The sequence below is a fragment of the Ylistrum balloti genome, unplaced genomic scaffold (genome assembly GCF_031769215.1).
Source record: "Ylistrum balloti isolate Yb309-2 unplaced genomic scaffold, AGI_CSIRO_Ybal_v1 Utg371132, whole genome shotgun sequence".
NCBI lineage: Eukaryota > Metazoa > Mollusca > Bivalvia > Pectinida > Pectinidae > Ylistrum > Ylistrum balloti.
In genome coordinates, this window is record NW_026782621.1 from 351,412 (window position 1) to 365,112 (window position 13,701).

The window sequence follows — 13,701 nt, forward strand, 5'->3', positions numbered from 1 at the left end:
ATTTCATTCATCAAATTTGATTCTGTTGAATTTGTGTTAGGAAAAATATTTCTCATGTGAAATTCTTCAAAATATTGCAATATGAGTATGTGAATTGGTGAAGGACTGGAAATCTGGGATGACAAGAAATTAATGTGAAGTTATTTCCTAACAGGTATCATTGACACTATGGAACATGAAAACCTGATTCTAAAGAAGAAGTCAGTAGAACAACAAGAGCAGATAACTCTATTGGAAAAAGCATTACAGACTGTAAGCGTGGAGAGACAACGATCTGATAGTGGAATGCAATCATCTTCTGATCAAGACCAGCTTTCTATTACATCAGAAATGTCTGAACTCTCACAGCGAAACAAACAGCTAGATGAACAGGTAGCTTTGCTGCAGAAGCAGATCAGCCAATATGAACTGGACATTGAACAGTTTGAGGTGGTCAAGTCTGACTGGCAGTCAGAAAAGGAGGCTCTTGAGGATGTGTTGATAAATCTGAAGGAGGAACTGCGTGATAAGGAAAACGCCCTCAACATTCTTCAGGCACAAAAAGTAAAGATCTTAATTCAAATTTCATTGCTGTACCTTATTCTTAATTACTGATTCATTTTGCTTACATGTGAACATTGAAATTGAAGTTATGGTTGCTTCATGCTAAAATTCATTTTGTAGAAAAATAGAGTACTTAAAATTTGCAGTTTAATGTGTAAGATGTTTGAAACATTCAAGAATGTAGACAATGAAATGAGATGCACTATACCGTCATCATGTCGTAGAATTAACGTTAAAGTTTTAGTTAATAAAAATAAGAACAATATGTTTTTATGTACTGTTTCAGGGCTTAGCTGAAGCTGAAAGGAGGGGCAGGAAGGCCCAAGAGACTGAGGTTTGTACATATCTGTTTGTGTGTATATGTTATGATATGTATCTGCATGCACATTATTATATCTATTATGGATCTGTAAAACGTAATCAACAAGAGAATGTTATTATTTTCCCTTTTTTATTACAGTGTACTATCATTTCTTACTGAAAGTTGTGCTTGTTCATTTAAGTATGCATGAAGTTAATCACTCCTTTCTTCTGAATTGATATAATTTGATCTTGGAAGTAAATCCAGAATAGAATAAATACAGCTTGGCTTTTAGCTTTGTAATGCAAACCAGTAAAATGAAATTTAAAGAAGTAAAGTACTCTTCTTGTCAAAATAAACCAACAATTCATTAATGTATTAGTTTGATGGAAGATATAGAAAATTAAGAAAACACCACAAAACTGTCTATTCTGACTTCTGAATAGTCTTAAACTGAAGTAAATATCCTGTTTAATCTCACTCTCTTAGGTTTCCTAAATTATGCCATATTGCACAGGATGAACTTAACTTGCAGACTGCTATATCTAGTGACTTTGAATGTGTATTGATGAAACTATTCTATTTACAAACTTATTAATGCTATGTGTGGTTTAAACTATTAGTTTGCTTTATTTTTTATAACTTATAGATGTGTTTAACCTGTATGGAATGTGGTTATGCATTGTTTAACCTCTGTAGCTGCATTGAATTAATACCTTGTATGTGTGGAGTTGGGTTAAAATAACATGCTTGCACGTTTGTAGAGTGCTGAAAACATCTCCCTCACAGATCCTGTAGATAGTGACTCTGACCATGATAGTAGCTCAGTTGACCTTGGCATGGAGCTTGAGTCGTTTAGTCGTAAAGTGGAGCTACTAACCCAGGCTAATGCACAATTGGAATATGAGAGAGATCTCTTAATCTCCGAAAAGGTTGCTAAATATTTTTATAAAATGTTGTAGAAGTACTTCTTTTAATTAAAATTTAATTTTGAAAAATGCAAAATAAGAATCTTTTTGTGCGTATATTGAATGAATCAGAAAAATACTGTCTAGCCTGTGAAAATCTATCCTTGTTGGATTTTTATATACTAGGATTGATCTCAATAATTTCTTCTTAAACCTGTTTAATCCAAACCCTATCTCATCAAAAATATTGCTTAACAGTGTTGATTTTTGTTTATATATCTATTCCTTTATTCCTGCAAAAGTGATTTTCAAGATGTAAAATGTGATTTGTTGATTTTCATTTCTTGATTTATTTAAAAAAAAAAAAAGAATGCTTTTAAACTATAATATTTCATTTTTTTCTGTTCATCAGTCTGTGCTAAATCAAAATATATTACTTTTAAGTAGTCTGATTCTGTAAACTGGAACCTGTATTAATTTGTATGATGAGTCCTAGAAAATTTGGATTACACAGGTTATACTGTAGTAGAATTATTAAGAATTGAACACTCTCAAATGTACAGTAACCCAATTTTGTATTAGTAATATTTAGTTTCACAAATGGTGGTAGTTAATACTAGTTTATTGTATTTTGCTTAGAAGAAATACTAATGTGTTTAACACTGTTAACAGGGTTGGTAATTGGATTTGATTTATTTCAGGGTCACCGTAAAGATGTGGCATCTGAAGAGGAAACTAATCTTGAATCAGGTATGGCGTTACAAACAAACTTTATTGGTGTTAATGAATGTCTTCAAACATCTGGTATGTTAAATATTTCAACTAGTTAAAAAGGGAAGAAAAACATAAGAGAAAATATATTGGCTCTTGGAAAATAGATAATAAAAGTTGCTAAATGTGAGAAAATGAATTTGTCCAAATGGAAGGCTGTAAAATGTGTTAAAGTTATGGAATGTGATATACTGTGATATATATTATAAGCAATTGTGTTCCAGATGAACTGATTGCAATGGAGAAGATTTTAGTAGTGAAAGACAACCAAATAGCAGAGATGACTGTGGAGAAGGAAAGTCTTGAGGCCCACATACAGGAGCTGACTGTTCAGCATCAGCAGCGGATACAGGAAGTGGAACTGACCGCCCAACAGCAGCTTAACACCAGTGTGGATAAAGTGTCACACTTGCAGCAAGATCTACAGCAGCTGCAACTCGACAAAAGTACATTGGAGACCAAACTAACAGAGACAAAGAAGACTGTCGACAGTGTGACAGCTATCCAGGAACAACTAGATGCCAGTCTGTGTGAGGTTTCACTTCTCAAATCTCAAGTCCAGGAAAAGGATGACCAGCTGGCAGAAGCTCAGACAGAAAAAACTGAACTGGAGACTAGCCTTGTGGAACTGGATGCCCAGAACCAGGAAGCTATGGACCAACTCATTCGTATACGTGATGACCTAGTCCAACAACTGGAGCAGGCCCGTACACAAGGCAAAAGTGCAGTCGAAGAAAGGAAAAGTCTGTCACAACAGTTAGAGGAAGCAAAACACAGACTGGAAGAAAGTGTAAGGACATGTCAAGACCTTCAACAGCAGTTGGGTGGTATAAAAGATCAGCCAGAGTTTAAAGGGGAAAGTTCATCAGATGAGGTTGAGAATTTAACCCAAGTAAAAGATGATCTTATTGAACTAGTCAAAGAAGTTCGAGGTCAGGTTCAGGAGAAGGAAGAGATCATTCAAAGGTTAGAGAACCAGTTGGAGGAGGCGCAGTGGCAGACACAGGAGAAAGAGGAACAGATTTCTAATCTTCAGCAACAACTTGCATCCCTGCGGGAATGGGAGGGCATGGACGACCAGTCTGATATAGATCTTAATGATCTTAAAGATAAAAACTTGACTCTTGAAAATGATGTGAAGCGATTAAAACAGTCCTTACTTGAACTTCAACAAATCTGTGATAAAAAAGACAATGAAATTAAAGATGTGAAACAGAAATTACAGAGTGGTGCATTAGCAGTAAATGACCTCCATATGGATAAAAAGGATTTGGAGGAGAGTCTTAAGAAAAGTGAACAAGCAATATCTAAAAAGGTAGAAACAATCAGTACTCTCAGAAAATCCAATGTTGAGCTACAAAGTAAGATAAGTGATCTGGAGGTCAGACTACATTCTTCACAGCAATCTTATGAATCTCTTCAGAAGGAGGCTGGTGGAAATTCAGAAACGGATGTTCTGAGGGAACGTTTAAGGTCTTCAGATGAGAAAATTTCTTCGCTTAAAATGAACATTGACACTTATAATCAGAAACTTGAAGAGTTAAATACAAATTTAGAGGATTCATCGAAGGCTAATGCAGACTGTACAAAGATATTATCTGAAGAAAGAGAGGGGTTTAAAACTGAAATTTCAAAGTCTTCTAAGAAGATTGACGAGTTAGAACAGAAATTGGAAGCTCTTCAATTAGAAAAGGAGTCACTAGAAAAAGAACTTAGTTTAACTCAATTCACATTTGATAGTAAGATTAAAGACCTGGAGGATTATGTAACGGAGCTGAAGAAGGAACGTGAATTGGACTCTTCTTCTCTAGACACAGAGCGTCAACGACTTATGGAGGCCTGTCACCAGAAGGATGTGGAAACCACAGGGCTGCAAGATAAAGTGGAACGTCTTAAAGGTGAGGTTGCAAATCTCGGTAAACAGATGGAATCAGCTACGGAAAGCAACAAACAACTGTCAGACCTTCTTGAGGAAAAAGAAAGCAATATTGTGACACTAAGACAGGAAAAATCCCTACTAGAAGAGGAGCAGCTTGCTTCTGTAGCCAAGATCAGGGAACAGGAATTAATGCTGGGAAATTTACAAAGTCTGGAGGATAGTTTACATTCATTACAGAAGGAAAACAGTGACCTCATGTCAGAATTACAGTCAAAAGATAAAAATGTTGACTCAAGTCTACTAGATGTTGTTACAGATCTGGAAGCTGAGCTCTACACAGCCAAACAGAGGGTAACTGAATTAGAGTTAGAAATAGCTGAATACCAAAATCAGGTCAAGGTTACCAGTTTTGTAGAAAATGAATCAGCATTTAGTCGTGAGCAAGTCACACAGATGGAGGAAGAATTAACCATGTATAAACAGAATATTTCTTTACGTGATGATAAAATCAGGGAGCTGCTGGAAACTATAACTGAAAAAGACTCAGAAATCTGTCAACTAAGTAAGCAGATGAAGATAGCATTATCTCAGGAAAGTAAAGTGAAGATGGACGGAAGCCAGGAATATCCTGATAAGAGTGAGACAGAGGTTAATGAGGACGTTGTTGTGAAATCCTCTGCCCACACACTGACAATGTACAATGGCAATGTGCGGGAGGAGGATTGGTCAGGAGAGGAAAGTAAGGTAGTAGAGGAAATGGAACAGCTACAGAATCTTATACAAGAGAAAGATAAAGTTATACGAGAGTTACAGCTCAACAACACCTCCTTACTGAAAATGATGGATAACAAGGCTGCAAAGGGGGAACATAATGTTCTGGATGTACACAGACTGGAGAATGAAGTCAGAGCACTAAAGATGGAAAGGGAGCAGATTTTGGCTGTGATGAACGAGAAGTCACGGGAATGTAGTAACCAAAAAAGTGAAGTTCATCGTCTCATGAATATCATATCAGCAGAGAAAGTGGCTCTAGACAAGCTAACTACAGACAACCAAGAGTTAAAACAGAAAAAGGACAGTCCTCTGGAAGATATGCACAAAGAAGCACTACAGAACCTGTCCAGACTTGTTAGGGATAGGGATTTAGAGGTAGAGGCTCTTAAACAGAAGAATCAGACCCTACTACAGGTTCTACAGGAGTCATCTGGAGGAGGCATGGAGGTCAGCAATCTAATGCAGGACAAGGATAACTTAAGTAAGCAACTAGCTGCCCTACAAGCAGAGAGAGAGCAAATGGTCACTTATGTCAATCAAAAACATCAGGAGAGTCTTGCCTACCATAATGAGATCCAGCGACTTACCAGCTATATGAACTCAGAATCAGAAAAGTATACACAAATGCAACAAGACTTTGATAAATTGAAACCCCAATTTGAAGACAAAAAACAAGCTTTGTTAAAAATTCAGAATGAGTTAATTAACTACAAGCAGAAATACCAAGAACTTGAGGTGAAACATGGAGAGCTGCTTCAGAGATCAAATGCATCAGAGATGGTAGATCTGTCATCATACAATAGCCGTGTAGAGGAGGTAAAGTCTCTACAGGATAAACATCAGGAAATGATAGAAATCCTGAAAGACAGGGACAGTAAAATCCAATCACTGCATCAACAGTGTGTAGAATCAAAGGAGAGTGTCGCCTGCAAGGAAACAGAGCTCATAGGTGTCCGTAAACAGGTTGACAGTTTGACATTCCAGATCATGGGACTCCAAACTGAGGTAGAGGACATCAATGTCCAAAGGTCATCTTTCCAACGAAGTTCACAGGAACAAGCTACCCAGATTCAGTTATTGAAGGAAGCAAATAGTCAGTTAACATTGTCTCTACAGCAGAGGGAATTTCAGTTAAAGAGCGTTGAAGAAAAGAGTCAGACACTCACAGCTATTGTACAGGACCAGCAGAAAGGCACAGACCAACAGGAACAAGTTGACCGTCTCATACAGGAAAATGAGGCTACGCTATCCCAGGCCAGGCAATTGCAGACCGAACGCGACCAGGCCATGATGGTGGTATCCCAACATCAACAGTCTATACTCCAACTGCAAAGGGAGGTAAGCCAGCATTGCACATCAGGATTTCAAATGATAAGTATTTAGATTTAGGAGTGCATGAAAATTGCTTAGACTGTATATAATAGCAAATTTAAATTATCTTGTTAAACATTCTTTGTAATTGTTACAGTCACTGTACTAACACAGCATGTATTGCTATTCACTGATTGATATACAGCATGTAAAATGGTTGTAGTATATACATATCGTCTTTAATTGTATAACCTATCTAACATACATACACACATATATACGATTCATACGTGATTTATAGATTATTTTGATTTATTGATTATTTTGATTTTCAGTGACTTTTTTACCTAAATGGAATTATTACATAATTATGCAATATGATGACTGTTTACTAGGTTGCTTCAACAAAGGAAAGAGAAGCTAAGGCCTTAAGAGAGCTGGAGAGACTCAAGGCACACTTGATACAGGTAATTTGAATTTATTTTTCAACGTACATTCACCTTAATTAATTTTCAATCATATCTTTGAATCTTTGAAGTTCATGACCTACAATTTCCTCTGTTGAATAGCTGACAAATGAATGTGAATATGTAGCATTAACACTTAACATCTATAAACATTTAAGGTTGAAGAAAGTTACACAAAGGAAGCTCTAGATTCAGAAGAAAGGGAGAAAGATCTCAGAAACCGACTAGCAGGGGCAGAAGAATCACTGCTGTCATCAACTTCAGCAGTAGAGAATGCAAGGTAGACCACATGTTACTAAATAAATGTGTCAGAGAGCAAAGTATAATATACAGTAAGATGAAAGGATAATCATGAAATAAAAATCAACATTTTTAACAGTAGAGCAATGCTCAATAATAATTCTGTATGGTAGACTGAAATATATACTTCAGGATTTATATTAAAAAGCATTTGAAAAAAAGGAGATAAAAATGTTGATGTGGAATTGATTTTTAAGGAATACATTTTCTTAACAGGGTACTATTGCCTTTAGAAAATTATGTGCAGTGTCCTATATTTTGTTCTGTACAGCCAGCAAGCCAGTCTACAGGTGGACAGTCTCCAGCAGCAGCTGATGTCAGCAGCTACACAGCGAGACCAGGCCTATTTACAAATCTCTTCCCTACAAGATCAATGTCAGCAGTACAGCATGTCCCTTGCCAACCTACAGATGGTCCTGGAGCAGTTTCAGCAAGGTCAGTATAATTCTACATTAAATATTGGGATTAATCTGTAATCAGAGGCTAAATCTGATTGTGTATATGGTTCCAGGAAGTTTTTTTTGAAACAGTTGAACAATTGCTTAATATTGTAATTAACATCATTGTCTTTGTTATGTTGACTGTTTCGCATCACTCATCTTTCATCTTTAACACAAATTGATTTTTTAGAAAAGGAAGCTTTAGTGGCCACAGAGGTGGAGCGATACCAAAGGGAAAACTCTTCACTCCAGGATTGTATGGAACAGCTGCAGAAAGAATTAGTGCAAACCAAGGTATGTTTATAACAGCATTATAGAATTGGAAAATGGAAAATTAAACTGATTTGTTTGACTTTCAATATCTCTTTAAATCCTATTTTAGAGAGTATTAATCTGCAATCTGTATTTTACAGGAGAGTCTTTCAGAGGCAGAGGATGGGCTGGAAGCAGCTTCTCGTCTTATGGAACAACTTGACAGGAAGGAAGAAGCTCTGGCAGCCCTGAAAGAAGAAGGTATTGTCTTCCACTAACATTTCTTCTTTAACACCTCACATACAAAGCACCTAGCACTGTTTTGGGCAACATCATTAGGGTGTAGGCAACGTCTAAAGCAATTTCATTGGCTGTAAACAACAAAGGTAGCCTTGCTGCTGTTATTGTAAATTACCATAGCATTTTTAGAAAGCAAAGTTATAATGCTGATGCTCCAAATGCAAGAAATTTTAGTCAGATGTTATAAGTTTCATGTTCTGAATTTGTTCAGATGTATAATTCCTGTTTGAAAGGCATGCTGTGTAAGCATTGTTGATTGGAGACAAGCAAATATTTTCATTTCTTTTATTCATAAACCTATGCATGCATTTACTCCAGTGTCTTGATAACTGAATTTTATTTATCACTAATCATTAATCCACTAAAGTTCAACAAGATTGTGTCAGTGATGGAAGTAATTTTTCTAATATATCGTTGATGTACCTAGTAACACTACCATGTATGTAATAAATAAGATAAAATAGGCCAAAGATCCTATATTGCTTTTGTATAAAACAAACAGCATTGATCTTATCTTCCCGCATTAAAACCTCTCTCCGACCCAGACCTGCTGACTGCCCTGTCCAAACCGAGTGTTGTTTTCTATTGAAACAAAGAGTTTGCTTTACTCTTCTCCTGGCTTACGTTTGATTTTCCGATTTGAATTTGCTATTTTCTGCCTTCTGCTTCAAAGAAAAAACACTTTTGATAAAAACAGCATATGCTTTTTTCATTTTTAAATTCCCAAATCTTGCTTTGTCTAGTAGGAAATCTGTTTGGCTTGTTGATAATGTCGAGGAGATTGACACGTCCAGTTGGTTGTCTAATATCAGCTGGTAATCCTGAGATGAGGAAGCACCCCTCAGGATGCTGGCAGATATTACCCAAACAGTTGGGGAACGGTCCAGGGCAGAACGGCAGTGGTCTTTCATCCCTCCCTGTAGTATCTATGCTTAGTGTGCCCAGGGGGCACAAGCATTTGCTTGTAGAGCCTGCTAAAACAGTTCTCAATGTAATAGATGTAAAGATGAAAAATGAAAATATGAAAAAGCAACCTGAAACATACTTTAGTTCACATTTTCAAGAACTCTTTTGTCAAAATATTAGTGGAATTAAATATTATCCTTTTGTATTGTCTTTACTTTACATTAGCAGGATAATTGATGAATATATTTAATCAAATTTTATTTTCCTTGTTTTGAAATGTAACATATCTAAACAATGTACATTGAGTCATTAATCCTTTTTACTGCTTGCAAAAAACTAATTTATAACTTCATAAAGGTGTGTTTTTCTTTTTCTGCTCATTCTTTGCTTTCCTGCACATTGCTTTCTATGTATCAACAGGAGCTAACTAATAATCAGAGAACCATATACACTGTATAAAAACTTTTTATATTTTCAGTAAACGTCTGTACATGTCTTTATGATTGAACAAATCATATATATTGAAAATTTTAAAAGACAACTTGATAATATTTTTACCCAGATCCCCAGTGTAGTCAGGATAGGCTTAGCGCAGTAATAGATTTGCGAGCTTACCTGAGAGAGTTGCCCTGCGTGATCTGGTGACTTTGTGACTGAACTAGTGCATGGTTTCTGCGTTGATTTCTTGTCCTGCCTTGCAGCTGCCAATAATGTTGGTGTTTGTCTAATCTCAGCTGGTAATTCTGAGTGATACTTCAGGCCTCAAGTTACCAGCCGAGACTACACAAATTCTTCCTGGTTCACCCAGCGTCTGGTAACGAGCACTAATACCGAATAACACGGGACACGTAACACTGTAACTCAGCATGCTGCATCTTCACCTGCAGTAGCCATGGTAACCAGCATGTCATGAATGAAGAAACGGGTGCTTCTTGTTTTTTTTTTTTATTTTTTTCCTTCACTTTTTCACTTGAATAAATTAATTAAACTTCTGTAATATTTCTCTTTAATATGAGTTTCTGTAATATGAATCGGGAATTAGATTTTATTTCAGGACTTACATTTCTGTAATATTTACTAGTGTTTACTACATGATGAAAGCGTTGGGTGATTGAAATATTTTTCTTCCTGTGTTTCTGCCTGATTGCCTTGTGTGAATGGCTGTTTAGACCTGTTGAGAGGTCCACATTTCCACTAGATGTGTCCTGCTGTAGTATAGCTCATTTAAGAGATAATAAAGAATGTTACTGCATTTCGCCATGTGGCTGCCGTGCGGACCATGTGAGCATGAGCATGAAGGAGTACCATCTGTGAGTATTACATCAGGTACTGAAGATTGCACGTATCAGTACCTTTTGTGGTATTCTTAGTTTGTAGCTCCAGCACTTCAAAGCGCCATCAACCAAACATCCAGACACAGACTGATCTTATCTTGTATGATATTTCCAGATGTGTTATCTTGTTGATGTTTTTCTGTAAGCAATAATCATTTTGAAAATGTAGACAGAACGTCTGGTCATCACAGGAAGATATTGTATGGTGCTAATGATGAAATTGTTATAGAGAGTGCTCTCTTGGTTTTTTGATAGATAATGGTTTTAACTTTTGAACTGGTTTCATTTTGTGACATATATTGTCAAAATCATCGGTTTGTAATTATCAAAATTATCGGTTTTTAATCACAGTGCAGTTTCATGTGCATTGGTTGGCATAGTTTTCATATTACATGTAGTTCCAGTATTTTTACCTGTTCATGGACAGGGCTTTTTTCTATTATATAGGAATGGGCCATTTTATTCATTATGGAGGAAATTGGTCAGTTCGATGTGAAATCCTAAGGAGTAAAAGGAAATTTTGGAAATTTGGCCATATGAAATAATCCATTTGGGAATGGATCCCATATTCTGCCTCATAGAGCCCCCAGTATAAGCCCTGATGGGTGTCTTTAATGTGAGATTTCCAGATAGTGTTATCTCATACTTACTTTATATTTTGTATATTTTGTGTGTTTTTAACCTCCATAGTAGCATGATAACACACCTCAATACTATTAATACTTGGTACATATCAAAATGTAAGTGTAATACTTGTACCTGTTGTGAACAATAGCTGACACACTGTGATTCAATCTGTAATGTTTACAGTTCAGCTGCGGGAGACTGCACTGAAGGCTGCTGAAGATCAGATATCAGAACTACGAACTGTGCGCGAGTCTAAAGTTGAAAAGTGAGTAAAGACACATTTGTAGGGAATGAACTTTTACTTACTGTTGGTCTGAAATTAATTAACTTGCTGATGGATCATAAAACACAAACAGAAATGAGTAATTTTTCAAAACAGCTTTTATTATGCTTGTTTCATACATGACTCATGACCTGCCATTGGTGTTTGATACAAACTGTCAAATTTTAGATGAATAGATTTCACTGTCACTTTATGTTTTGCATATGACATTTCTGATTTACGGTTTGTTTACGGTCTGTAATTATGTTCCTTTACTCTGAACCATTAGTTGTAAATAAGATATTTCATATATTTTCTATAGGGTTGTGATAAAGAACTTATTCCTGGGTTACTTTACGACGCCAAAGGGTCAACAGCAGCAAGTCCTCAAGGCAATCGGAGGAGTTTTGGGGTTCACACCCACAGACTATGAAAAGGTAACATACCATATATATATATATCTGATTATATGGTAACTACATACAAACATGAAAGCAGTCTGTTTTTTTTTATTATTATTAAATGCTATCAACTTATTGCATTAAATTCAAGTATGAATTCATAGAAAATGTAGAAATCTTCATGTAAAATTATTTTAGCTTTTGTTTACATGACAATACTTTTGTTGTCAACAGATAAGTAATTTGAACACAAGCTGGATGCCAGGGTTCTTAAGGTTTGGTGGAGGCTCTTCCTCCCCACTTGCCTCACCTGTCCATACACCTCAGAGATTCAACCAATCGACACCAAGGGCTGATAAGGTAAAGAAAATAAATTAACGAAAAAAAATAAAGATTGCTAAAACTAATTCACAGTAGAGAATAAATTTATTTTCTTGTCCTATGAAAAAATGATAACAAAAAAAAATATGTGTTACAAAAAAGAAAATATGATTGCCTGGTGATATAATCTAATCATAATGTATGTCATTATCATTTTACAGTCATTTTCCGAGTTGTTTGTAAAGTTCTTGGAAAAAGAATCATCACCTCCCCCTCCAAGTTTGCGTCTGCCTGCAGAAGAGATGGTCCTTGATGTACAGAGAAACAAGGACAAGCCAGCCTACAATCCGTTCACAGCTCCCCGGCATGTGGCCATGCCTGGTCAGGCAGGGACTAATGCTGCTTCTCATGACTCCCATATCCTCATGTCCTCTGCTCCAATGTCCCCAACATTAGCTGTGTTCACGCCAGTAACAGCACATACAACACCCATTAACACTTCAAGTGAAATTCTAAAAGATGTTCTCTCAGCTAGATAGCGAAGCATCATGATATAATGTGCCAATCTTAATGAAAACCTTTTTTTCCTTCAATTGAATTTTTCTAGTACCTTGCCTTAGAAGCAAATCTGTAAGAGACCAGAATATTTATTGTTGTGGATATGGAAATTTTATTTCTATAAAAAACATATCAGAATTTTGGTTTTACAGAAACAAGCATTACACTATATATATATATACAGAATCTGGTCAACAGTTTAATACTGAACAATTTCAGAACTGTGCAATGATGAAATAAACAGGAAAAGTTATTAAAACTTTTCATTGTGATGTGTCTGGATTGTCGCCATTATTTCCATTTCAGCTGGGAACAATTTTTTTGCATGGATAAATGTTTCGTGAATGTTTGTAAGTTAAAAAGTTTGAAGTGTGTAAGATACATTGTCATTGTTAACATGGTTGATAGAGCATTCATCGTCATGTACCTGGTAGTAAATCTACAGTCTGTAAATAAATACTGTAAACAAATATAGGTATTGTGTATCAACTCAATAAGTACATTTTAGAGTAAATAAATTATTAAAAATTTTGTGTACCAGTAAATGGTATCTAAAACGTACGAATAGGAAATGAAGTTATGAACTTATGTATGTATAGGCCTATTATATAATGTGCAACAGTAAATTATCACATTGTTATTTTCAGTCTAACACTCAATATGTCCAGTATGAAGTTTTACTCTGCTTATAAAAAGCAAGTGCTCTAGGTTTTCGTTTGGTATGTAGAACTTTCTGTTTTGTGAGACTTACATCAACTACCAAAAGTTAGCTGGATCTACTTTGTCACATCTTTTAGAATTATTTATTTTAATTCATTTAGATATGATTTATTGTAATGATTTCAATTGGCATTAAAATATATCTGATTATGAATTGTATAGGTTGGGAAGAAAGGGATACAAGTACACTGTGATCTGTAGAGGTTGAACATATGTTGTGTATGTACGAGGTATACATGTACATGTGATTTTAACAGCTACTGGAGAGAGATTATAAAAAATGGTTATAAAACAATACTTTGTTTTGTTATTCTTCTTGCCTTGCT

At 35.7% G+C, this 13,701-nt stretch overlaps 1 protein-coding gene across 2 annotated transcripts in view; it reads left to right on the forward strand.

Moving 5' to 3' along the window:
- LOC132560988 (thyroid receptor-interacting protein 11-like) overlaps positions 1-13,670 on the forward strand; it is a 47,833-nt gene extending 34,163 nt beyond the window's left edge. For both annotated transcript variants that reach the window (XM_060225696.1, XM_060225697.1), the window contains exons 13-25: positions 155-543; positions 830-877; positions 2,454-2,502; positions 2,748-6,514; positions 6,883-6,954; positions 7,113-7,234; positions 7,526-7,689; positions 7,885-7,988; positions 8,108-8,207; positions 11,297-11,378; positions 11,698-11,812; positions 12,011-12,136; positions 12,319-13,670. In XM_060225696.1, the coding sequence (XP_060081679.1) occupies positions 155-543; positions 830-877; positions 2,454-2,502; positions 2,748-6,514; positions 6,883-6,954; positions 7,113-7,234; positions 7,526-7,689; positions 7,885-7,988; positions 8,108-8,207; positions 11,297-11,378; positions 11,698-11,812; positions 12,011-12,136; positions 12,319-12,636 (5,456 nt within the window). In that variant the 3' untranslated portion in view covers positions 12,637-13,670. The remainder of the gene's footprint in view (positions 1-154; positions 544-829; positions 878-2,453; positions 2,503-2,747; positions 6,515-6,882; positions 6,955-7,112; positions 7,235-7,525; positions 7,690-7,884; positions 7,989-8,107; positions 8,208-11,296; positions 11,379-11,697; positions 11,813-12,010; positions 12,137-12,318) is intronic.
- The last annotated feature ends 31 nt before the right edge of the window (positions 13,671-13,701 follow it).